The sequence below is a fragment of the Acartia tonsa genome, chromosome 2 (assembly GCF_053477335.1).
Source record: "Acartia tonsa isolate MP-2025a chromosome 2, ASM5347733v1, whole genome shotgun sequence".
In the NCBI taxonomy this organism is placed as follows: Eukaryota; Metazoa; Arthropoda; class Copepoda; order Calanoida; family Acartiidae; genus Acartia; species Acartia tonsa.
The window spans coordinates 20,050,292-20,077,160 of NC_137261.1; the positions used below are offsets into that span (position 1 = coordinate 20,050,292).

General features: G+C 32.3%; 3 protein-coding genes across 8 annotated transcripts in view; 2 read left to right on the plus strand and 1 right to left on the minus strand.

Moving 5' to 3' along the window:
* LOC145306503 (18S rRNA aminocarboxypropyltransferase) overlaps positions 1–26,869 on the minus strand; it is a 210,210-nt gene that overhangs the window by 456 nt on the left and 182,885 nt on the right. The window contains exons 2-7 of one of the 2 annotated variants that reach the window (XM_080148648.1): positions 2,033–2,069; positions 1,811–1,903; positions 1,291–1,419; positions 858–1,051; positions 512–630; positions 68–176 (exon numbers count right to left, since the gene is read on the minus strand). In XM_080148648.1, the coding sequence (XP_080004774.1) occupies positions 68–176; positions 512–630; positions 858–1,051; positions 1,291–1,419; positions 1,811–1,903; positions 2,033–2,059 (671 nt within the window). In that variant the 5' untranslated portion in view covers positions 2,060–2,069. Of the gene's footprint in view, positions 1–67; positions 177–511; positions 631–857; positions 1,052–1,290; positions 1,420–1,810; positions 1,904–2,032; positions 2,197–26,869 lie in introns of those variants that run through there. The other variant, XM_080148642.1, reaches the window with a different exon arrangement.
* On the plus strand, positions 3,425–11,854 carry Scamp (secretory carrier membrane protein). 3 transcript variants are annotated; one of them, XR_013875018.1, is made up of 12 exons: positions 3,425–3,596; positions 3,797–3,905; positions 4,141–4,226; positions 5,721–5,803; positions 6,101–6,225; positions 6,558–6,614; positions 7,019–7,116; positions 7,483–7,623; positions 8,069–8,173; positions 8,949–9,092; positions 9,517–10,810; positions 11,085–11,854. XR_013875018.1 is itself a non-coding variant. In XM_080148633.1 (11 exons), exons 1-10 carry the CDS (start codon positions 3,567–3,569, stop codon positions 9,099–9,101), a joined length of 987 nt encoding a protein of 328 aa, XP_080004759.1. In that variant the 5' UTR covers positions 3,425–3,566; the 3' UTR covers positions 9,517–11,854. The 3 variants fall into 3 exon arrangements, 2 of the variants coding, with proteins under 2 accessions (XP_080004759.1, XP_080004749.1); XM_080148633.1 differs by having other exon boundaries at positions 8,949–9,101; positions 9,517–11,854; XM_080148623.1 differs by having other exon boundaries at positions 9,517–11,854.
* The window catches only part of LOC145306367 (uncharacterized), a 57,696-nt gene continuing 43,069 nt past the window's right edge, over positions 12,243–26,869 (plus strand). For 2 of the 3 annotated variants that reach the window (XM_080148461.1, XM_080148474.1), the window contains exons 1-8: positions 12,243–12,293; positions 13,261–13,395; positions 14,123–14,289; positions 15,434–15,507; positions 16,033–16,102; positions 16,654–16,737; positions 17,020–17,072; positions 18,583–18,652. In XM_080148461.1, coding sequence (XP_080004587.1) covers positions 13,290–13,395; positions 14,123–14,289; positions 15,434–15,507; positions 16,033–16,102; positions 16,654–16,737; positions 17,020–17,072; positions 18,583–18,652 — 624 coding nt within the window. In that variant the 5' untranslated portion in view covers positions 12,243–12,293; positions 13,261–13,289. The remainder of the gene's footprint in view (positions 12,294–13,260; positions 13,396–14,122; positions 14,290–15,433; positions 15,508–16,032; positions 16,103–16,653; positions 16,738–17,019; positions 17,073–18,582; positions 18,653–26,869) is intronic. The other variant, XM_080148469.1, reaches the window with a different exon arrangement.

Genomic DNA, 26,869 nt, shown 5'->3' on the forward strand with positions numbered 1-26,869 from the left:
AAAATATTATGAACATAATTCGAGACTTTTATATTTCATATTAATCAATAATAAAAAAGTATTATACCTCGAGTCTTTGCATTTGCTATAAGCATCTAACAATTCTTTATTTATAGTAATGAAGGTTTGTCCCCATCCAAATTTACTTAGGTACTGCTGTGCAATTTCTGGAAAACCTAAACAATAAAAAAAACTAATATCAACAGGGAATCTAGAGAGAGGTAACGCAGTTAAACAAAGTTAAGAGACATTGTTAATGTTTCACTTTCCATATGGCATTTACTTGGCTACTATAGTTGTTCATATCTTTTCCTGCAAGACCTTTGTCTAAATGCACATATACTAAGTAGTTATTGTAAATATAATAAGTTGCGCCCATTTAAGGGCGATTACATTCCCCTTGCATCTCAGAATGAGGTTAATTTATGTAGTTGTTAATCTTTGATGCTGTCTCATGTTAAGATTTTCGAATAGTAAGCGTTGCGAATAACACAACTATATGAAGGATAACCTGTTATATAGAAAGCTGCAGCCAAAGCCTCAACACAATTTAGTTTAGAAGGTTTTCCATAATTGACAGGATTTGCTGCGACAAGATATGGCAGTAAACGGGGATGTGAACTCTTCATTCTAAAACAATATTAATAAAAGTACCTATAAAATTATTAGGTTTGTGTTTCTTGTTATTTTGACAATTCTAGAATGTTTATGATGAAAGTATAAAGTCAATTGGTATTTGGTCATATGTTATTTTAGTAAAAATAGCTGAAACCTTTAATAAATTTCATCTACAATTATAAATTATTTTAATGATTTAATGTTTTAAAGAAAATCAATGGTACACAACAAATGCTTACTTGTTAAAAGGAGTTTCATCTATTCTTGCCCAACTACAATCTATGACCGAGGCCCCATGGGCTAAAACTATTTCTTTATCACAGGGAGCAACACAGCTAACTCCCACAGGAGACAAACAGAGTCCAGAAAATCTTTGGCCAAGGCGAAGCTCTTTTATCATGCCTAGCTTGGCTAATTTTCTCCCGGAACACCGCTAAATAAAATCACTTTATTTCATCAATGATTATTTTATATTAATATGTTTTAATTTCGTGTCTTTACTGTTTATCTTTTATTTCGTAGTGGAAATTTTGTTCTTAGCGGAAAAGTAAAATATCTTTAATTTAGCTTAAATTGAGTTACCTAATATATTTTTAAATAAACAACTATAATAATTCAAGTAGTTAATAACGCATTGATTATATACAATTCAACTTCTCGTTTAAGACTTACTTTTGGATCACAGTGGTTCAGGTCCCACATGGCAACTGTAAAAGGAACATTAATATCAATTCCTGTGTAGTCATTATCACTCTCTTCTTCACCAGATGTCGATGTATCACTTCCGTTCTCAGATTCTTCCTAATAAAAGTAAAAATTTAGTTTTTTAAATAATACATACGTTACTATCCATGTAACGTGGAAGATCCAATAAAATCGCTTATAATCCATTATCTACTTAATATATGTTTTGTGTTTGATGCTAATTTTTGTAATAATGATCGCGAAATCGTGTGCAGCATTTTTTATAGGTATTTCATTTATATAATATGTTCTTCATAACTATAGTTCAATAATGATATATTAGTAATAATGATATATTAGTTTATCAAATTGTAGGTGGTTTTAAAACATTGACATATACTGTAAACATTGATTTTGAGACAATGTCATATAGAAAAGTAAACATGCAATACATTTATTTATTATTTAGAATAACCCAAAACTTGAATTTTAATCAAACGAAACCTACCTCTTCTTTTAGCCTCATTTGGGCCATATTTTCATGTAATTGATTCTTGTCATGACACCGTTGGGACATGCTTCCTCCACCACGTTTGTTGTTCTAAAATAAAACAATCTAAATAAGTTGTCATTTTAATAATTTATTTAAATCTTCGATTTTTTTAATAAGTTTGAATATAGTTCTAATGAAAAAATCTAATTCTATAAAATAATTGTAATATTTATATACCTGATTTTTTCGATTTCCCTTGCCCATTTTGATTGAAGTCTATAAATATTTGATGAATATTATATATTTAACAAAAAGTCACATTTTTTCACATATTTTCTTTCTGCTGCATGCTTCTGAGATCAATCGAAACAATAATAATGGCATGGGACAGAGTAAACAACAATATTATCAAAGGTTTTTATTTTTTTAATTTAACTTCTTTAGCAATAAAACAAAAGTTGAAATTCAACGATAATATAAATAGATATAATATTGACATATTAACAATAAGTTTAATTTAAGACATGAAATAATCTAAATAAAAATAAAATAATCTTATAAAAAGTTGTTAAGCTTGTTTTGCGCATTTGCCGCGGATCTTTTTTGTCTCATTCTCTTTTGTTTACTCCTACTCTCCTCTTTCCCTTAATATAAACCTTCCACTTTTTCGATGAACATTCATCTTTTATTATTGTTTCTCCTTTTATTCTACAAGTTTCCCTAAATTCTTGCCCCAAATTCATTTCCCTTCTCCTTTCCATGTCTAGATGACGACACACTGACCTACAGCTCTGTGTGTGTGTATGTGGTTTTAAAAAAAAGCTGTTACAAAATTTTTTTGAATGATATGCAGTGAATGTGTGTTTTTGTTACTTTTTTTTACACTAATTAATCATAAAATAGCCTAAATTTAAGTTTTTTTATGTTTGCAATGTTATATACTTTTTAAATAAAGTAGCAAATTATTCTATTTTTTACTCTGAAATGTGTTGGTTAATTATATGCCATTGCATGTACATGGTGACTCACATCCCTTTTTTTTGACAACTGATGAAATATGATTTTGTTTATAGAACACTGTATTGTTTAAAATTGGTTTATTTAGATAGTTGATTAAAGGTTTTAAGTTACTCTTATCAACTTGCTACGTACTATATATTATCTACTCCTGAATTTTTACTTTTTCCGTTATCGAACTGTTTGGCCGGCTGGGTAATGAGATTTACCTAGTTGCTAGTCAGTTCGTTTATCCAGTAGGAGAGATCGTTATTTTAGTCCGCTACAAGGTTCACTTTATTAGAGAACATGAAAATCTGGTTTAAGATCAAAAACTATTAATAATAATTCCATACTTAAAGCATATCTACATTAATTATCTGTCTTTCATAACTTTATTAGAGCACCTTCATAATTTCATTATAATCCTTATCTTTAATTTTTCCCTGTTAACCCATGACACTTAAAATATATTAATGATTTCTCATACTTGATTAAGAATTCTTACGTATTTCTAATTCTTATCTTTTAGTAATCCATGTTATTCAAGAGTAAATATACAGTCCAGTTTAAAAGTAGCACACAATTTGTTTATTTATAAGTTATTTATATGTTGCCTTTTAGTATCTTTTTTTTGTTTTCCACGATTTTAGTTAGCTGTGAGCAGCATTTCTTAAAAATAAAATCCATTTGTAGTTTTTTATATCAGATTTAAAACGTTGTTTTTATTTTCAGAAAACGTATTTTTGATTATTGAAATCTTAAGGTAGACAAAATGTCAGCTTTTGACGAAAATCCTTTTGCGGTGAGTATTTTATTGGATTTTTTAGATATTACTTAATATACTTTGAATAAAGGGGAAGTTCAACGAAATTTACAGTAATTTTTACATTTATGGGATAGTAAATGAGATATCACATAATAATGCTTAAATAAATATGAAGAATAACTCGTCTAAAAAATGTATACCTAGCTGACTTTAATTTCCGATTATTTTTATAACAGGATCCAGCAGTCCAGGCTGCTGCCAAGAGCACCCCTGCTCCTACAATGGACAACTATGACCCCTATGGCAAACAACAACAAACCACACCTGCGGTTTTACCTCCTTCAGGTAAGAATTCTGTTAGCATTCTTTATTTGTAATTCGTCTATCGTCTAAGCAAAAACGGTAGGTACTAGTAATGGAGTTATCTCAAACCAGTCACTTAATATACTTAAAAGCTATTAAACAATATTTTTTTATATTTGCTCCCAATCTAAGTATCTGAAGATTTTTTTTTGTTCACACCTGCAGTTTAGTTTTTATATATTACCTAATGAAAATAACTTTTAAAGTTTTATTTTAGTTCCTGAAGCACAAGCCGCCCCCCAGCAGCAGCCCCCACCTTACAACATGTCAGCCCAACAGACCGCTACAGCCGCAGACTTTCAGGTATTGAGGCAAATATTTTTTTTTCCTTTAGTGTTTAATACAAAATTGTTTTGTTCATCGCGAAATGTTATGGTCGTGATTTGGAAATCGGTTCTATTACTGAAAGAGTAATAATAGACTTTTTTGAAGGGACCTTTTTGCTGCTTTGTTAATAATATTTATATATATTATAAGAATGCCCAGATAAGAGTGGCCTTTGTCAGTAATTCAAAAATCGTTGACCCTTGAAAAAATCCAACCATTATTAGTTATTCTCTATAAACTTATGCTAAAAACTCTTTTCTGTTAAATATTTAAGCAGGGATCTACTAGGGTTGGCAATCCGGAATCCGTTTTTTAATAGCGGATTCCGGATTTTTAATTGGTATGCTAAAATTGGCGTCTTGAGTTTTTTCTTTCAATTCTCGCTTTTTGAAGTCAAAGATTATCATCATTACATATAATTTTTTTTTAAAATCTGGTTCGATTCTCGGAAGTGAATTATAGAGAACACCAAGAACATTAATTTTTAGGACATATGTATCACTTAATTTTTTTATTTTTTTTTAAAAAGCCTTTAAAAATACTGATAGAATCCGGAATCCGAATCTGGAATCCGCCAAAAATAAGAATCCGGAAACCGCAAGGAATCCGCCACTTTTTTGACGGATTCTTTTAGGAATCCGGAATCCGAATCCGGCCCAAAAATTCGACGGATTGCCATCACTAGATCTAACAAAGGCCGATAAATTGATGTAGACAAAGTTATCAATTCTGTAGATTACACTTGAAGGTTAAAACTTTTGGACACTCAACTAAATAAACCAACAATCAAAAAATTCAACTAAAGTCCCCAAAGCTGTAAGCAAACGAATAAGAAAAAGTAATTATAAAACTTTGGAGACTAGCGTAAAAAATAGCCCAATGTCTCCTTCCTCCCTTCATTTAAGACAAAATATATATTTAGAGTGCTAAATTCATTTCTTACTAAATCTCTTGATTAAAAGATAATTCCAAATTAACTTCTACACACATGCACAAAGTTTTCCATGTCAGCCAGAAAACTTTTACGTTAAATTCTCAAATTCTTGCTTTTCTCTTTTTTTTCTTGCGAGTTAGATTACTTGTATTAGAAACTATTTTAGTTGTAAATTGTTGTAAAGTTTGTAATTAAAGTTTATGTTTGAAAATACTTGACTAATAACTTTAATTGCTTTGCTGCTGTTCAAAGGATTTACAGGTAAGCAAGTTGGTAGGTAGTAACAAAATGTATGTTTTATATTTTTTTATGTAGTGTAGCTACTTAAAAGTCCCTGTTTCCGTCATCTTTTTCGTAACGTTTAGAAAAAAATTACTGCAATTTTTATTCTTCAGCTCAGACGCTTTGTAAAATTTATCTACAAAATTACAGAAAGTTTATGAAATTTAAGATTTCTATATTGTTTCTAAATGAACTGTACAATTGGTCTCTGTCTCCCTTATTTATAATATTTTCATCCTTGTTTTCAATTGTAGCGTCGCCAAGAAGAGCTGGAACGCAAAGCAGCAGAGCTTGCAAGAAGAGAAGAAGAATTAAAAAATTCTGCTTACAATGCCAGGTTCGTTGGTTAAGATAGTTAACTATTTTTTCTTTTTCTAAAACGACCAAGCTAATATTGCTTGATTCACTTCTACACAAGACAAAATGAATTGAAAATGATTGCTAAAATCGAAATATATCTTCATGTCTTAGAATAGTGTATTTTTTTAAAATAGGTTGAAAAACATACCTACTAACTTTAAAAAAATTCTTTTTCTAGTCAACAAAAGTTTGAAATTATTTTAAAATTATTAATAGCAAAATTGAACACTGATGAAACTTTTTTAGCATCTGTTGTGTAATAAATATTTTTCAGAGTAAACAACTGGCCCCCAATTCCTGGTTTCTTGCCGTGTCAACCTTGTTTCTACCAAGATATCAATGTTGATATCCCTGTTGAGTTCCAGGAGACCGTCAAAAGACTGTATTACCTTTGGCTCTGTAAGTTTTATTTGTACTTTGAATTTTAGGGATTAAGAAAGTTTCATATCAGAAAAATAAAAGAGATAAATCAATATATGTATTCGTTGATTGTATGTATGTTTGAAATATTTTACCTTACAAAATCTAGGGGCTGTGTATTCTCAAATTGAAAAAATAGCATAAAACTATGCTATTACTTAAATCTAACAGTAAAATAGCCTACAACCAATCTGAAACCTATGTGAAGCTTCCATAAAATGTAGAACTCTATCTGTTCATTTTTGCTATCTCTTTTTTGTGTGTGTGTTGTGCTTATCACTGAATTTAAATATTTTTACCTTATTTTTCAGTTCATGCAATTATTATGATAACCAACGTTTTGGGTGGAACTCTTCTTATTTTCAGTGGTAAGATTTTTCTTTTTATATTTAAAACTTCATTTTTAGCAAAACAAATGAGTTGCAACACTGGGATTTTGCTTGATAGTGTTGAGAAAACGGCGACAGATATAAAAAAGCAAATTCCATTCCTATTTCAATAAACTAGCGGTTGCACACCTAGCATCTAGAGGAATTTGTATTCAACTATCCCGGGACCTATGTGAAGCTTTCTTATAAAGGAGAACTTAATCAGTGTAGTAGTTATTAAAATCTTAAGCTTCAGACAAAAAAATCTTAGTACCTACTTAATATACCTAGTTAAATATATCTATGAGCATACCTAATTATGTAAAATGTAATTGTACTGTACACCCCTTTTAGTATTTTTTAATAGAACAAGAAGGAAACTCTTAATTATCATAATTTTGTAGGAAACGATGCTAAAGGTTCCACTTTTGGTCTGTCCATAGTGTACGCAGTTCTGTTTGTTCCTTTATCATACCTCTGCTGGTTTAGGCCTGCTTACAAGGTAAACATTGTAGTACAGGTTCTAGTAAAAACTTTAGGACTTTTCCTCGAATGGTCTGTAGAGAGTCGACAACCCCTCATTCTTGATTTTAGTTGTTTTTTTTAGGTTGGGGGGTAATCTTTATTACGGGCGATTTTTCTTGGGAGGGTGGTGTGGTACCTTGCCCCCAAATAGTTATAAACCTTCCGAGGACCTATGATAAGCTATATTGTAAAGAAGATCCATATTCCATATATGCTTAGCAGTTAGCAAGATCGTTCGTTACAGACACTCAAACAGACACAGATGCTGTTAATTTTATATATAAGGATTACCTACATAGCCATTTTTTGACCAATAAGAAATTAACTTTTGTTTAAATTTCAGGCCTTCAGATCCGATTCCTCATTCAACTTTATGGTGTTCTTCTTCATCTTCTTCTGTCAGTTTATTTTCTCTTGTATCATGGCCCTGGGTATTGACAGCTCTGGTGGTGCTGGTCTTATCAAGACAATTACAACATTCCAGGTATACAATGGCGCTTTAGTTAATACTAGCGGCTACGCCCCTAGAGGCCGCTAGGGACACGTATCATTGTTTCTTTCAATCTATTTTAAAATCAGCTAATTACCAAAAATATTTTTTTCCCCGATAAATGTTGTTATATATGTTTTTAGCTAATCGCTAATAGCTATTTTTTTGTCGATTTCTCTGGGTAGGGTGGTGGACGTGGTACCCTCCCCCAAAATAGTTATAAACCTTCCCGGGACAAACACATAGACACCCAGTTACTTTATTATAAGGATACATTCCTTTGAGTTCGAGATTTTAGATATGTTTTTTTCAAATAATTCAAATTAGTCTAATTTGGTGAGAGTATAGGTCAATCAGTTCAGCGGTTACCGAGATCTTGAGCTGCATACAGTTTTACTTTGTTTATAGATTGTCCTATATGTAACTTTTTTTTATCTAGGCCACAGAATCAAGTGGTGGTGACTATTTTGTTGGATTCGTCTGTCTCATCATTGCCATTGGATTTGTCTTGTGTGCCCTTGCTGATTTCTACATGTTAACCAGGGTAAGTAAATGCTAGTCAATAACCCTGGTGTCTATATTCTGCACAAGATCCTCATCTAGTTTTTTGCCCCTAGGACAAACGCTGTAATGACAAACGTCTGAGTGGAAACCTAACCTAACATATTTTAAACCATCTAATAGGTTTTTAAAGGCCTAACCCTTGCGGAGGGCTTATTATTATTAATATATCATATATATGTATATTTCATATCTTAACCTAACCTTATCTGTATAGAAATACTCAATAAACTTAATATTTTTCCCCCAATGAGGGGGGAAAATGTTGTCAGTACTCTTTATTTCCCCTTTCCACATATTTTCCACCCCCCCCCCCCCCCATTTAGCAAGGAATCCTATGCAATTTATACATTCCTGCAATGACCTCTTTTGGGCGGGACGTTTCTTCCATTTCAGATATCATATAGAGAACCCTATGGCATCATCCGTTAGGATATCAAGTAACATGCAACAGACATGCATCATCCGTTAGGATATCGAGTAAAATGCAATCAATCAACAACCAACCCTATGATTGCCCAGCCTTTGTCTGGAGACCCTGACTTTGCATGGCAATGATTTGCGCCTGTTTACAGGCCAAGACATACCCCTATATGATACCTGTCATACTAACAAGAACTATTATAGCTATTAAATTTTTTAAGGTATTAAAACCCTCTTATAATATTTTATCATAAATGTTATAAGCTTGATGTACCTCCAATATCTGATCTTTTAAATGTTGTTATTCGAATATTCATTTTAAAATACATTTCTAGATCCACGGCATGTACCGGTCAACCGGAGCTAGTGTTGCCAAGGCCCAACAGGAGTTCACGACCTCAGTGTTCAGCAATGAAACTGTCCGCAACGCTGCCGCACAAGCCGCAGCCGCAACTGTTAGAAATAACTTTTCTGGACAGGTCAGTTAGGTACATACTATTATTATTAATTTACAGTTTTTTTTATTTTATTTTAAAGTTATTTGTACAATTCTCAATTCCAATCCTTATATAATAGTAACAGGATGTCTGTTTGTACAGAATTATCACGCTATCGGCTTGACCGAAGCAGCTCATAGGTCTTGGGGAGGGTTTTAACAATTCTGGGGGAGGGTAGACCACCCTTCTCGAGAAACACCATCCCTAGAATAGAATATAAAAAAAAACATCATAAAACATATTTTACTTTTTCTTTTAAAAACTAAAACTGCTAGTTAAATTACACGATTATAAGTTTTTATTTGGAATAGCTATTTTGATTTTATACCTTGACATAATTTCAAACTGCACTAATAATAAGTATTTTGATATTTTTATCTATTAAACTAATATTATTGTTTTTCAGAACCAAGGGCAACCCCAAGGTCCAAGATATTAACAGTAAGAGACACTTTGCTACTCTATTCCATCAAGAGGTGCTCTCAGTAGCTCAGCTAAACAGAACATTTACATATAGTGAATTTTTTATCATATCTATCTATTTTAAGAAGTTTGGGTTTAAAAGTTTTTTTACACTGATGCATTAAGTTATGATAAGGGGTTATTTTAGATAATTTTACTTTGAAGCTTCAGTTTAAATCAACTTGAAGATAGTTTATTGTTCCTTTTTAAAAACAAAATGTTCCTTTTTCTGGTGTTTTTTTGTTGTGAATTAAGTAAATAAGAATAACTTGTAAGCAACAAAAAAATTATATTTATTGATATTTTGATTTTAACAGCGGTTATTCAATTAAAAATATTATTTGCCAAAGTTAGTTATAGAAGATTTACTAACCCAAAATACATTTTGATATAATATGTGTTATGTATTGAAAAGGCTTAGGTATTTAACATTTTTATACCTTTCAAAATTAGTTTGTTTGAATACCTAAATTTGGTAAAATATAAAAAAAGTCTCAGCTAAAAAATATATTTTAGTACTTAACAATAGTCATTTACAGTTTGTTTTTTCCTTGTAAATAGCACTTTCAGGTTTTTAATACACAAGAAATACAATTATTAATATCATGAGTCAATAATATATATAAATATTAGGTCTAGTCGGAAATACGATGAAAGGGGACAATGGGCTGTTTATTACACTAGTGTCCAAAGTTTTATAATAACGTTTTCTTATTTGTTGGCTTAACAACTTTGGGGACTTATATTGGATTTTGATTGGTTTATATATCAAGTTGAGTGTGCAACCGTTTTTACCATAATTATAATCTTCAGAAAGTGTAAAGTTGTGTATTATCATTTGGGATGTACTTCAATTTATCGGCCATTGTCTTATCTCTTTTGATCCCTGTGTAAAAATACCATCTTTCATATTTCCGGCTTGATTTTAAATATTTAATGTATAACTTGTTAAATATCAAAATTATCTGACACATGTGCTGTGTCTCTATGTTCAACATTTTTATATACAAATAATATATTATTATTATAATTTTATTAAGAGTTTATCACACATTAAATTGCCGGAAACTTATTTAAATATAGTATTCTAAAAAATTACATATCCTATTTAATTTTTTAAAATCATGATCCATTATGAACAGAACACCCATGAAGGGTAAATAACAATAAGTTCCTCATTTAAGAAATGTATTTAAGCTTTCTGAGCTTTAAAATCAATGTTTTGGAGATGCCAAAGGGTACTGTGCACGAACAAGAGCAAGTGATCTCACTACCGTCTAGCATGTTGTCAAGATCTTTTTGTATGAAATTATCACCCCTGTTTCTCTTAAAAATAGTCAAATAAAGTGCTACAACAGTTTACTTTACAAGAAAAAAATATAAGATAAAAAGTTTAGATATTTGACGAAATAGAATGAAATGTCGAGTTCCAGTTCTTTCACTAATAATGCTTAATATCACACTTTATAGGGCTCATATCACAAGCTTAAGTTCATGCATACTCCCTTTAAGTTTTTATTTTCCTAAATGTGTATTTATCATTAATGTCCAGTCCTATTGTTAAGTCATAAAAAAGTTCTTTATTTGATTGATTCTACAATTATAGCATTATATTATATAGGATAAATGGGAATTGTTAATGTTAGCATTTTAAAATGGCATAAACTAATTATTAGTATTATTAAGGCACTGCAGGCATATTGCATTTGAAGAAAACTGTATAACTTCCAATATTTCATTATGATACATGTAATTCTAATAATACATATACAAAAGTATTTTGATGATTGTTTTTCTTTTCCATTGGCTGATAAGGTGGAGTTAAAACCGGTTTTTTCGATGCCATGCCCTTTGCTGTCATTATTATTTAACATAAATGTGTGTGCTTTCTTGTGATATATTTATTATGGTGTTTATGAACTATTAAAAACAGAATTGTCCTAATAATTCCTGTTGTAGTCTGTGTCATTGAACTAGTTGCAGCTGAATGAATATGAAACACAAGCTTTTATTTATATATATGTATAATTTATGATTTTATTTAAAATAAGTTTTATTTATTCATTAGTGTTTACAATAACATTTTTAATCCCAGTCATTTTTATTGAATAAAAGTATCTTTACCTTGCACCATTTCCATTTTTTTATTTAACACTAAGGGAGTATGGGGTTTTATTTTTTTCTTCAGTTTTATCAGAAATTTTTATAAATGTTGTATGTGTAAAAAATCCCAATGTAATTATGATTGTTTCTACATTCCTATCAATATTAATAAAAAAATTTTTGAAATAATGTTAGTTCATTTAGATAATATTTTACTTAATACTCATTTAAAAGATTAAGTATTCTGAAGAAGAAATGATATTGAAAAGAACAGAACATAGTACATTTTTATAATACTAATTTTATGTTTAATTAGGTAAGATGTTAAACCTAGTATTTGAAAGAGGATTTTTAACCTTAAGACAAAGAACTATGATTCGTGCAAACAATTCTGGAGTAGATATTTTTCTTCAATCCACCTCCTTTATTTCTCCTTTTTTCATTCAACATTAAAATTTTCTATTTATTTTCATTGGAAAAAAAAAGGTATTTTTAGGGTGTGTGAATTTGGTGTTTTGTTGTGGTAAATATTAATTAATACTTTTTCCCTGATAAAACTTTTAATTTCAGACTATGTGAAAATGTATGTAATAATGTTGATGGGTATGTAAGAGTTAGGTAAATAAATGGGGATTGTAAAATAGTGTTTAATTTCTTTTCTCGTATTCATTCGAATTCGGTGGATAGGAACCGGTTCTCATCCATACGAAAAAACTATGTTTAGCCTCGTATTATATCCAGCTTTCTACGAATATAAAAATGTACAATCATAAGATTAAAACCAGTTTTTTTTAGCCCGTGCCTATATGAAGGAAATAACTATTATATTTATTTTAACTTCAATGAAAAGAAAAATAAATACTTATTATAGGCAATGATTAGAAACCGATTATGTCTTGCTTTTGAAACAGATTATCCTTAGACAATTCAGATAAACTAGGTATTCGGACGGGGAGGTATGTTGTAAAAAATGGGTTTAAATTGTAACAAGAATTAAATTGAAATGAAGCCTAAAACCAACCCTGGACCATGAGGCTATCTTAAAATTGAGAAATCCAAGGGATTAGTGTATCGTGAGATATCAATGAACAGACATAAATCTAACTATAAAAGGATAAAACAGAATAGAGTCATATACCGTTTATAAAATGAAAAGTAATTTCTAATTTTATTTATTACTTCACATTTACTCGTGTAATACATGCATTCCATCTTATTTATTAAGTGAAATTTTTCATAATGCGCTATTCTATGTCTTCTGGATGAGACAATGTGTGAAAATTGTTACATCCCAAAGTTTATGAGGTATATATTTTGAGTAGTTAAGCTACAAAGTATCTCATCCCTTCACATCCATAATTGTATTGTACACTGTACCCAAAGTTCAAACATGCCTTCTCAATCGTCCGCATAAAAACTTTGGGTACTCAAGCTATTAAATCCTGATTGGTTGGTTCAAACTAGCAATGTTCTAACATTTCAAACAATATATTTGAGGAACCCTTCTAAGTAAAACATGTTAAACCACGTTTCACGAAACTAACGTCTCTCTATCTACAAGCTCAATTTGTTTACCTAACTGTAGAATGTGATATGCAAAGAAATGGTTAGGACATGACACAGGAAATGAAACTGTCTGAGCAAGAGAATATCATGGAGGAAGGTGGAAACTTGGTGGGGACGAAAGAAAATCTGCCAGAATTTCTTGGTAAATCCGCAGGTTCAAAGCTTGTTATAATGTGGTTTCTTGTGAATTCAAGTAATTTCTAAAACATATTGGTTTTAATAAAAATGGCATTATATGATATTACATACAAGTCTATGGCTGTCAAGAAATTTACTGTAAAAGTACAAAAAATCCGCAATTAAAATACATATAAGTATGATGCAACGTTAGTTTAAATGTCCATTTCATGTTATTGTATTGTTAAAAGATACTTCTTCTAAATGCATTTTTAGGGGCAACTTTACTGTAATATTTTAGTATTAATTAGGGTTGGCAATCCGAATCCTGAATCCGCCCAATTTTTAGCCAATTTTGGAATCCGAATCCGGAATCCGTTGTTTAATAGCGGCTTCGGATTCTTAATTGGTAGGATAAAATTAGCGTCTTGAGTTTTTCTTTCAACTCCGTCTTTTTGAAGGCAAAGATTATCATCATTATATATAATACCTATCTTAAAATTTGGGTCGATTCTTGGAAGTGAATTATAGAGAACACCAAGTACATTAATTTTTAGGACATATGTAGCACTTAAATTTTTTGATTTAAAAAAAGCCTTTTATAATATTGCTAGAATCCGGAATCCGCGGGAATCCGTCTTTTTTTGGACGGATTATTGTAAGAATCCGAATCCGGTCTAAAAATTGGACGGATTGTCATCCCTAGTATTAATACAGAAGTCTTAAAAATATAGAAATCACTTAACGTATAGCAAAAATATTAGGAAATGAAGAAAATAAACCAAAAACTAGACCAAGAGTAGGATTTGACCTGTCAAAGAATACAAGCATATTAAACAATGTACCTGATAAAACCTGTGATAGTACCTCTGAAGATCCATATCAGGCGGATACTCAACTAGTAGACCATGTTGATGATGATAACATTAAGGCAAAAAATCTAGCAATTATTTTAATCTATGGGGGTACATTTGAAATTTTGGCGGTATCATTGAAATTACCTAGTCGAGCTCAGAAAACCAATCCCCCCCCCCCAAAAAAAAAAAAATATTGTAAATCCTTATAGGTACTAAAGTAACAGGATGTTTGTCTGTCTGTGTGTACCGAAGGATCTCGCTAACCGCTGAACCGATCGGGTTCTCCTTAACAGGGTAGCTTCTCATAAGTCCCGGGAAGGTTTATAACTATTTTGGGGGAGGGTACCACCACCCTCCCAAGAGAAATGAGAAAAAAATTGAAATTTTTCAAAATTTAAGGGAGACTTCAACGTCAAATAAGGTGGTATCGTACAAAAAAAATTAACTTTAACAAACAAAAACATTTAAAGTGCCACTAGAGGCCTCTAGGGGCGTAGCCGCTAGTAAGATAAAAAGAAGGAGAAGAAGATGGTTTTCTTGTATTTTACCTTAGGGTATCGCTGCTATAGGCCCCTCAACGGGTAGCCATAAGGAAATGGCCTCCTTATTTTCAATGAATCTCAAAAACAAGCGATGGAAAGCAACAAATATTGTCTTTTTTTCATAGTGCAATTTTCTTTTGTTTAAATTAACAATGAAAATAAACGTATAGGTTGCAGAAAGGGGGTAAAATGTGGAGACTCGTGCCACGACATACCAACAATTTTATTTTGGGCGCTACTCCCTTAGTTTTAAAGATAATTGGGTAAAATCTTATTGGTTGTGTCACTAATTGCCCCAAGTTTTGGTATCTTTTTTTTTAAAAAACAGCGGCGGAACCGCCGCTCCCGCTGTTCACCGCCATTTTCCGCCGCTGTCAAAACAATTTTTTGGCATTTCTCGACGAATTAGGCAATTTGGAATCATTTGAGACCATGTTGTTTTTAGGCGGCGGAAAACGGCGATTGAAGGTGGAAGCGGCGGTACAGCCGCCGTTTTATTGAAAGATACCAAAACTTGGGGTAATTAGTGACACAACCAAAAAGATTTTACCCAATTATCTCTAAAACTAAGAGAGTAGCACCCAAAATAAAATTGCTGGTATGTCGTGGCACGAGTCACCACATTTTACATTTTACATTTGACTTTGTATTAAGCTAGATTATATTTTGTGTCCAGAATGTAGATAATGAAATCACAAATGAATTCTTGCCTGCCAAGCTCATTGGCTTGGGTACAAAAATGGATCCAAGGTATTTGATTTTAAGATTCTTAGATATTACCTACATTGATTTAAAATTACTTTAACTCTTATTACACCTTTTTTAAATTTCTAGAAAGCTTATGTCTTAAAAGTAACTAAAAATACACCTATTAAGAAAAGTCTTTTTTTGCATTAAGAAATGCGTCATTAGCAAGCTAACATTAGTAGGTACAAAAACAATAAAAACTAGAACAGATATCTGCACAGTTATTGAAAGTCAGAGATCAATAGCAGCTTATATCAACAACGAAATTAATTCGGAAAAAAAAACACGAAGCCTATACGTTTTCTCAGCTGTCGTTTGGGTGCAACACATAGTAGAATTGACGACCTTTCCACATACCCCCCAAAAATTATTTTAGATTTATTTCGCTTGCTGGCTATGGCTATACCTTATTTCTGGATAAATGGGACGATTGCGCGCTCTTCAAGTCTATACTCTAACCAACCAACCAACGTATATGCCGTATAATACTTATATGAACAGAATGTATTCTAATAAATTTTATTTCAGTCACACATTGATAGAGATAACCTCTGAAGTTTTCAAGATGGGAAGATCTTTTGAAGCCAATGTCACTATTAAGGAACAAAATATTTATATAAGAGTAAAAAGTATTTTATCCCTTATTAAAAGCACAAATATTTAAATATTCAAATTATGATTTGTTATATTAGTTTTTTACACAATCAAAGTCGTGTACTATGACTCTTTATGCCGTAGTTTTACATATTGGATAAGATTCCTTATTAACTTTTTTGGGGCAAAAAAGGTATAAGGGGGAAGTGTAAAAATGTATGTCAATCCAATGGAAAAAAAGATTTGGGTATAGTCCCTTTGGCGACAACGCCTCTTAAGGGGCGTTTCCTCGTATTTTCGCAGTAGCTTTTGAAAGGTTCTTTTAGGTTAGGTTAGGCCCCCCGCGGGGGCCAGAAATATGAGAATATCTACTGTGAAAATATGACGAAATGCCCCTTACGAGGCGTTGTCACGAAAGCGACTATAGCCAAAGATTTTTTTGTGAAAATTAAGTATCTACAAGCCACAGTATCTATTGGTCTGCAATTTCCATGGGTTTTGCGATTAGGTAGTGCTTGAAAAAAATAGTAATAATACCTAAATATTTTGATTTTGAAGGATATTAACATATCACGCGAACAAGCAGAATTTCAATATAAACAAGGAAAATGGACTATCAAAGATAACAGCTCTAATGGCATCAGGAAAGCAAGCAATAAAGAATTTAAATGCGATCAATCTAGAAACACCTTTTTAAAGGGGAAATTTTAGGGTAAAATATTGCTAGAAACGAACATTTTTTTAATCTTTGAACTTTACAGACTGGTAGCGGACAAAACACTGGCCTGGCTGTACGTCAGATATTTTTAAAAAAAGTTTCTTTTATTAACAAAAAGTAACTGTAACCTCGTTAAGCAGACCCTAAATATATAGTAGCTGCGCTTCTAAAAAAGTTGGTAAATTTATTGCTTGGCTGTCATTATCAGAGTGAACGGTAAGAGAATCAGCAAGGGGCCCCCATTTACACTCAATTTTCAGGAATTTATATTTTAATTGGATTTAATAATAACAAAGTCTTAAAGTAGGATAATTCTTTATGAAAGCTTCGCTTCTAATAAGAAAAATATAATCTCAGTCTATTTATTTACCTTTTGCTTGAGTTTTTATTATGGCGATTTTCCCAACTTGAGTAGGTATAGCTTTCTGTTTGTCAATACCATAAATCACCTGGAGACCAGTTTAACATGGGCTTGCACCCAGGATTTAGAGATATGTCAATTAAAGAGTAGGACGCATTAAATATAGAAACAGAAAATAAGAAGCCAAATTATGATAACTCAAAATAATTTTATTTTTTCCGAAATATGTTTGACTCTTCGAATGTTTCAAATTTTTGTGGAAACTTACTGTCAAGAATTAGATGCGTCATTTGGTTATCTCTAAAACTATCATCCCTCCCTAAATATATCAAGTTATCAACAACATTTTTTTGCCTGATTGAAGACACTGGATACGGATTAAGACAAAATTTATTTATCTTCTACATATTTACCTCTCCATGTATCCATGGTGCTTAGTAGGTCTATATCTCACGATGCTTAGATTTATCATAATTTATAGACTATTCTCTATGTCGGTCCATTGGTTTAAGTAAAACAAAACGATAGAACTTTAATACTTACAGAAAATTGAAACAATAGAAATTGTCTTTATGTTATTTGTTTATTCATTTGGTTTGGTAAAGCTACAATAAAAATATTTTACTAATGTAGGTCAAATGGTTATCCTATTATTTAAAGTATAAAGGTTTTTATTTGTCTGTATCCTAAGATTTCCATAATTACCGAACCGATTGAGTTCTCAATTTTACTGAAGCTGCACATTGGGACTCAGAATAGTTTTAGGCTTTTTTTCCCTTCCCTACCTCTTCGAATGCAGATACCCTAAATGCTAGGACCACAGCTGCTAGTATTTTAAGCTTGATTTATGAACTGAACATTAGGATATATATTATATAAGTTGGAAGGAATTTTAATGTTAGGGGGAGATTTGAAATCTGCATCAAATTTTAATGATTTTTTATAAAATTCGTTTTTGTATAATTCTTTATCTAAAAGAGGAAATACAATTTAAGTTAATTAATTTTGACCAATAGGATAGGTGGATTAGAAACTACCTGCGCTCTAATTGGGTGAATGATGTACGACACTTATGGTTCTCCAATCAGAGCGCAGATAGTTTTCAATCCAACTATCACAGATGTCAAAATTAATTAACTTAAATTGTATTTCCGCTTTTAGATAAAGAATTATACAAAAAACGAATTTTATAAAAAAAAATCCTTAAAATTTGATGCAGATTTCAAACCTCCCCCTAACATTGAAATTCCTTCCAACTTGTATATCCTACTGAACATCTAAAGATAGGATTAATTTTATTTCTGGAAATTTTGAAGCAAAAATTGATGCCTTAAATCTTTTTATTTATCTTTTTTAGATATTCTCAGAAAGAAATATTTTTACAATAAAACCATTAAAATAAAAATCAGGATGAGATTCTGTTCTCTGACCAAACTGACAAATATTACTGGAAATTTGTCAGCATTACAGACAAGGTAACAAATTTACTTGGAATCTGAGATAGATATAACATATAGATAGATAGTCGGTTGGAAATTTATTTGAAATCAATAATAAATATACATGGATGAAATGGATAGCCAGGTAATTAGATTACAGACAAGGCAACAACTTTCATAATCTCAGATTAATATAGATAGCATGCCAGGCGTTAATATTTGTTATTTAAAATTATAGATAACTTAATTTTACTCTCGGGTAGTAATTCATATTAGAATAGAAAATAAAGAACATTCTTTATAGTTCATTGAAATACCCTATTCTTTTCACGTTAATCTTTAAAGTTGTTTCGCCCAAGTTGCCTAAATATCTTGACTATGAGATCTCTACGATGATCCTTTTGTACATTTTGTATAATAAGCTTTACTACACATGGCAGTGTTATAAAGCACAGCCTCAAGAATTTTTGTAAGAAGGCTACATTTAAACTTTACTTAGATATTATACATATAAAAGTTGTACTAAGCTAAACAATAACCATTGCTAGATGTCTAACATTATAATCACGAATCAGTGTTTACGTTCCATGGGGAGGGGCTGAGGGGGCATTTGACTTTAAATTAATTTAAGTTTTATATACAGATTGTCTCATTTTTTGGCTTAAAACTTCAGATACTTTGCTAATATATCGATTGGTTGGCTCAAACTAGCAGTATCCAAACTTTTCAACTAATGATATAAATTTAGCGTCCATTGTCTTATCCCTTAAGATCTCTGGAACATACAGTAAAAAAATAATACTGTAATAATACTGTGATAATACTGTGATAATAAAAAAAAATTACAGAAAACATCAGCTAATAGTATTATCCAGAAAATTTTTCAAAATCAGACCAAAAACAACTTAGATATGGTTAATATTTATAAAAATCAGCAAATAGTTTCTTGTCCTCTCATCTATAGAAACAAAAATCCCTTAGAATGATGGGAAATTTAAATTTAAATAGAGGGGAGGGTAGGGAAGTATTTTTAGAAGCAGGGGAAAAATGAACCTTGTGGAGAATATAACCCCTGATGAAATTTTTGAAATGTACAAATAGACAAAGTTCTAGTCTGGTTGTCATAAACATCTTCCTATTTTATGAAAAGAATAATATGTCACCAACATATTGCTTTTCTTTTCAACACCAACAATAAATCATTTACAAATATAGTAGTAAACTTGGCTTTTATTTAACATATTTATGATAGTATATTTAAGTTCTTATTGACATCATAAATAGTTTATTGCTGCGAATCTGCTATGCTCAAGGCTCTTGCGTGTTGTTAGGTTGGAATTTTACTTGACTTTTTGCATTACAGAATTCAGAAGGGGTTTCTTTGAGACAAGGGACAAAGTAACCTATAACTTTAATTTGTTACTAAATAAAGCATGAAAAACTATAGGAATTAGGTATATTAAGGAAAAAACATTAAATAATAAAGACTTATCATTGCACAGTGGGATCTTTTGAAAAAAATCGGGACATCCAAAAAATCTAAAATCGACTTTTATCTATCCTAGGACCTAATAATGGCTGTAAGTAGACAGCTAGAAAAGAAATTTTTAAAAAATATTAATTTTTGGCGGGTTTATGCCATTTTTAAAAAAGGTAGTGAAAAATTTCTTTTCAGTTTTGATGATTTTCCAGATTTTTTTACACAATTTTTTCAAGGCAACAAAAAATACATTTATGTTCATGTTATGAAAAAAAAAATTTATTGAGGTACTTTTCAGATACCTGTACCAATGTCTAATTAAAGAAAATATTTTTTTGGTGGTGTAAATTGACATTTTGTGAGAAAATTTCACCAAAAATATTAAGATTTTTAACCCCAAAAACTAATTTTCTCCATTTTACCCAAAAACGGAGAGGAGGCCCCGGGTTTTGCAATAATAATATTAATATACAACATGTATTGTGTATAAAACAGTTTTTACAACCTGGGGCCTCTTGTCCGTTTTTTAGTAATTGAGCATTTTACATTGCATGGTTTGAACAATTTCGTTCTTGTTAATTTCAAATTTTCCCCCGTTAGAGGGGGAAGGAGTCATTTTAGAGCCCAAAGTCATCTCTGCAATATTTTCAAACTTATCAAGGCGGATCTTTCTTGACTTATGCATCATTTGCCTCTAGCGAACCGTTTCGCCGTTATTTGCCGCCGTTTGCGTGATTTTTAACGATTTTTGCCGTTCTCGCGGTTTTAATGGACATTTAAGGGATTGACGTGTAGCAATAGTAAGAATAAACAGCTAAATATTCTAATAAAGTGTATTAATTCAAGACAAGTTAAACATACAATAATAATATTAATTATAATAGCAAGTATTCACTTTTATGTTCGTGCCGAGTTGCAGAGCAATGACTTGCTCCGAAACGGTTGACACAAGAACTAAAAGCTAATTTACAAAATACATACATTGCTCTCAAATCAGGAAGAAAGGGACTATACATCACATTTCTCCCTGGCTTTAACATGCACATGGATTTCGAAACTGTAATATTTCAGATTGAATATAACAATATGTTTGTTACATGTTAATTATCATATATATATTATAAGTAGCATTGAATGCTTATTAAAATAGATAATAATTGATCTGGTATGACACCTGCCATATATTTTTTTTTTATTTTTTTTATTTTATTTCCAGATCTTTAAGCACTTCATAATCATTTTTTTTATTATTTTGGTTCCTTAGAACTCTTTTGTGTTTTTTTTTTTTATATTCCTTTTTTCTTTATGTGTTTTTTTTTTCTTTTTAATATTTTTTATAAAAAAAAACATTGATTACATATAATCATTAAAAATGCATTGATTAACATATAATGCATTGATTAACATACAAACATTGGAATGCATTGATTAACATATATTATAAATGCATGATATAAAAAACACTGATTAACATATAACCATCAGATTTAAAACATGGCATTATAAAGCATTAATTTTAAACCTTTTCGAGACTACTACTGCCTCAACAAATATTTAATACATAAAATAAAATAAATATGAATTAATACACAGTAAACTATAATTATTACTTTCTTTTTCCAGACGCTCTGCTTTTCTTGCCAGATTCTTCAATGTCCATAGGCATGGTAGCTTCAACATCATTCACTCCAAGTTTTGCGGTCTCATCACACAAGCCGTCTTGAGGCATCCTTGCCTCAGTATCACCAAGCATATGTAAACATCTTGCAAATCCGCTATTAACCGCAACTGAAATCGAGGTTGCAACGTTATCAGCCTCCTCCTGATTATCCAAAATCTTTTGATGCTTACGACTAACCTCCTCCCCAAATTTATCAAGCATCATCAATATTCCAGGCGTGTGCTCCATCCTCATTTCCTCCATCGCTTGTTCATCAACACGCCATTGCTGACCTGACAATTCAAGGTCCAGACAAACAGGAATGTTCGGATCCAAAGGCTGATCCTGCTGAACACAAACAGGACCCCCAAACCGAGTAACCAACTTGAAATCACCCTCAAACCACTCATTTACTTTGTGTTCAGGATTAAACTTCCACTCAAGATTGGTTGTCAACAAACTTGTAAGAACTTTTCCATCCAACTCCAATCTAAGTTCCTTTACTACATTCTCTAAAGTAGTATCTGGATCACTTAACAATACCTGCTTGGCTAGAGTCGGACGGAGACGTTTGCAGCGCATCTGCATTTCCCAGGTCAAAACTCTGGCGTCTACTTTATCGTTCACCAAACTACCTGTATATGTAGCACTCACAAGATTTTCAATTATGTCTCTTTGTCCATCCAATCTAACATAACGTATCTCAGCTGGCATCTCTCCACTGGTGATTAAACTCACCGAATTCACGTTAAGGATGCAAGGAATGAAAACCGATAAGTTCATGTATTCATTGACCTGAATAGAGTCAATAAACACTTTAGAACTCAAATCCTGTTCAGACTTTCCTTCAAGCCAATCTTTTTGTAACTCGAACAAAGTTGTAGATGGCATCTGTTTCAGAATAAAGCTGACTTTATTCACAACGTCTTTCCAATGTGCCAGGAGCCGGATAGCTGACACAACCTGCGTTTTCAACCGCACATCAATGCTGTTACCCACCGTTCTCAGCACCGTCTGAAGACTCATTCGACCATCTGCAGGTATGACGTCAATTTTTGAAAGTTGATGCCAATCATCTAGTTCCCCCATATGTTTAATTATGGGTAACAATTCTCCCAACGTTTGGCAGCTTTTTCTCTCATCTCCATCCAGGTATTCAATCTTGGCAAGCAACACCAAACTTGGTAACATTTCGCAAACAAGCTTAGAGAGAAATATAGTTGCACTCAATTTATTCAAACTAGTTGTCTCATTCCAGGACAACTTTCTGTTTATAGCTTTAGAATGCTCACCAGCCGCCATCAGGTTTAAGTGTCTTGAGTTCTGGCTGGTGAAGATAGGAATCCTGTCCACAGCCCAGTCTATTGAGTTGATGCATCTCCCCATCTCTAACTGCAACGAAAGCATGTTTATTAAGTTCAATTTAAACCTTGGTTCATTATCAATGAGACGAGCTAAATCTGCAAGTGGCATGTCCTCACTGCTCAAAAACACATTCCTCGTCGATCTGCCCACACTCAACGTCGGCAGCTCGACGCGCGACATTACCAACACCAGCCGGGATGCAGAGTTGCTGACCAACGCAGATACCGGTAGACCAGGTTTGACTTGATTTCCTTCATTCGCAGATTGTTTGTGGCGACCATTTTCTTCGTTGCTCAATAACTTTTGATTCATTGTTGCCGCCGTAACCAACCTGCAAAAATACAATATAATTAAATTTCAGCATAAGAATTTAAAATCTAGCATTAAATTCTTCCTCAGTAAATCTTTTTTTATAACACCATGAGCAACAACAATACAAAACTACCAACATGGGAATTATACCCAACAACAACATTAAAACAATCAATACAAACTTAGCAAACAATGGTAGTATATCTGTAAACAAATGTTCTAAACCAAACCAAGAACCTGTAACCTGTTCGAAAAATGACAACTTATGATCAACAAAATCCAAATTAGAAGCTTGTCCATTAAAATCCTCAAAATCCTCTAAGCCCTGATATCTAATAGTCTTATTAAAATCAGCAATAAACACCTTTTCATCACTCAGAAAAATCTTTTGTCCCACATGTTCAGATTTCTCATTGGCAATGTGAAGAATTTCGAGTCCCTGCCCCTGATTCCCAATGAACAAATTAGCTGTCAACTTCAAAAATACCGGACTTTGCGAACAATTCAACAATTTTATGTCCTCTTCTGTAACAATCATTCTACTATATTCTTGTATCCCAACTGTCTCACCTTTATATTCCACCAACAAATGTCCTACTGCACATCCATAATCCACACCTAACTTTACTGGAATTTCAACCGCTGTACATTTCTCATACTTAGCAATCTCTCCTAGGTATATAATTCTGAACCCATGATGCAACTGTACATTTGATCTAACTTCTGTTTGAGCACATCTAGAAATACTAAAAAATTCCATCATTCTCTCATTCCTTTCTCTACTAGCTAAAAACATAGCATTCAAATCAAACCTGGCCTCCTGTTTTAACAAATCCCCAAAATAACTTCTAACAGCTGCCTTCGGTTCCTCCAAAAACTTGATACCCTCCAATTCTGTTACAAAAATATTAAAATCCAGATGCTGCAAAGTAAGTTTCTCTGTTCCCATAACTTTAACTAAAATATTCCTTTCCGAGTTAGAAACAAAAAGTTGATCATTCCACGTAGTTAAATTGAATGTATCTTGAAAAACTACCTTAAAATTACTGGCCGGTTTTCGTACTACATACGGAAAATAAGGTGAAGTTGATGTTGCCCACAAATGATTTTCTTCAAAGTTCGCCACAATCGTCTTTTTATCATAATCCATAACAACATGTCCCTTGATCAAAACTGGAGTATTTTTTACTAATATATGCAAAGTCCCAATAGCAAAACCTAAGTTGAACCACATGTTATGCGCGTATACTCCCAGTGTCTTGCATTGGATATTTTCACCACCAACATCCCAGAAAGGTGACAATGTTCCATTAACCGTAAAGCTGTGAACAGTTGGCAAATCTATGTTCACTTTGAAACTAATACCATCATGCTGATACTTGCCAGAATGGAAAACCCTTCTACATTCATTCATACTCAACTCTACCTGTTTTTCATGTGGCACGTCTAATACGTGCACATGACTCGCAGTGCCGCAAAACCAGCGCTCCAATTTTAGCCTAACCTCACAACTAATAGCCTCCGACAGTATAAAATCGGTTTCTGCTAACCCCAGTAATTCCACAGATCTGACCGGTTCCATCCTATCATGCAAACAGGCAGCTGATCTAAGTTCAACATCACTTATTTGAGAACAATCATAAGCCGCTAACCGTGGATCCTGTGACGTATACATACCACCAACAATAATACAACAATAGGTTTGCATCACAACAACAAATAACAAAATATCCAAATACCTGACTCCTCTATCATCCTTGGATTTCTTCACAGGTATTGGTCCAGAACGTCCAGAACTTTTTGAACTACAGGCGTCAGGTGACCTCTTTCGCATACCACGATCTCCATCTCGTCTATTCCGGTCATGTTTGTCACCACCGCCGCCTCCTCGCTTGTCATCACGCTCCCGACGGCTATCATGGTAATCTCTTCTCCTGCAAATATTATACAAATTATTACAAATATTATTTTTTAATCAATTTTGCGAGGTTCCGAGTTACTACATCTGCTACAGAATAACGTTCTAATCTATCTTTATCTCTATTCTGTCTATCTTCATCCAATTTTTGTAATTGTACTTCATTTGTAGAACCTTTGGGACGACCTTTCACAGGAATAGTTTCAGACATTTTGCATTATCTAATGATCTATCTAATTCATCCTCCTCAACATCCCTACCTCGTTTAACACTTCCCCTTCTCTGCTCCAAGTTTACAATTTTACTCTGAAGTTTTGGAAAAGTGTCCTCTAAAATACTCATTCGAGACTCTAATTCTCTAGCAGATTCCATGTTAATATCCTCTACACCCAAACTGTTGTCAATTAAACTATTATCAGACGCATAATCTCCATGAAAAACACTATCTTTACTAATAGTAGAATATGTAGAGTCTAACTTAGTTTTGTCAGTTGTATCATTCGTATCTACACTGTCAGAAATATGAGTACTCTCCAAAGTATCACTAAGATCCTCAACTAAATCATCTAAATTTTCATTATCCTGAGATACAGTTGACCTTTGCTGTGACAACCCAACACCCAAAAAAGATTTCTCCAAAAAATCTGGTGTTACCTGTCCATCCTTCCGCCTTCCAACCACCTCTGGACTAGCGCCACAACTATTCTCCTCTTCAGAAACGCCTGAACAAGATAAATTTCTTAAAGTATTGGGAAAGTCATAGTTTATTTTCAAGGTATTGTCCACAGAGAAAAACTCATCTGTAATCACTAAGTCAATCTTTTCATCTGGAGTCAAGTCTAGAGTACTCTCAATAACATATATTTTATCCCTTGGCACAATTCTTACCCCTTTGTCTTTCAATCTACACTTTTCTAGGGGTTGAACCTCAAACAAACTGTCAGAAATTACTTTTGTCACTAGACACGGACCCACCCATAACGAACAAAGTTTACGAGCTACACCAATCGTTGTGACGTCATAATAAATATAACAATAGGAATTTATAGCTATCGGCCTACCTATCCTTTCGGTATTTTCTACCTGTAAATACTTCTCAGTCCTCTCTTGTCCAGTTCTCCAATTTCTATCAAGACACTCCAATAACTCTGAAAAATTCATATGTTTAATTTTCGTGCGTGTTAAAGGATCAAATGCGTCAAGCGGAAGTTTAGGGTTTCTTAGGAACATCTTGAAAAACGGGGAACATCCTAACCTCCGATTAAAAGAAGTGTTCATACAAAATTGTGTAGCTTTAAGTTTATGAGCCCAATCTCCATCTTGAAAACGTAAATCAGTCTTAAGAAACGAATACACCGATTGGTTGTATCTTTCACTAAAATTCGAATTAGCTGATCTGGGAGGGATAAAAATTTGTTCAATTCCCAACCTTAAACAAACTTCCCTAAAAACTTTCGATTTGAAACTTTGTGCATTGTCAGTCCTGATTCTCTCGCACAATCCCCAAACAGAAAATAA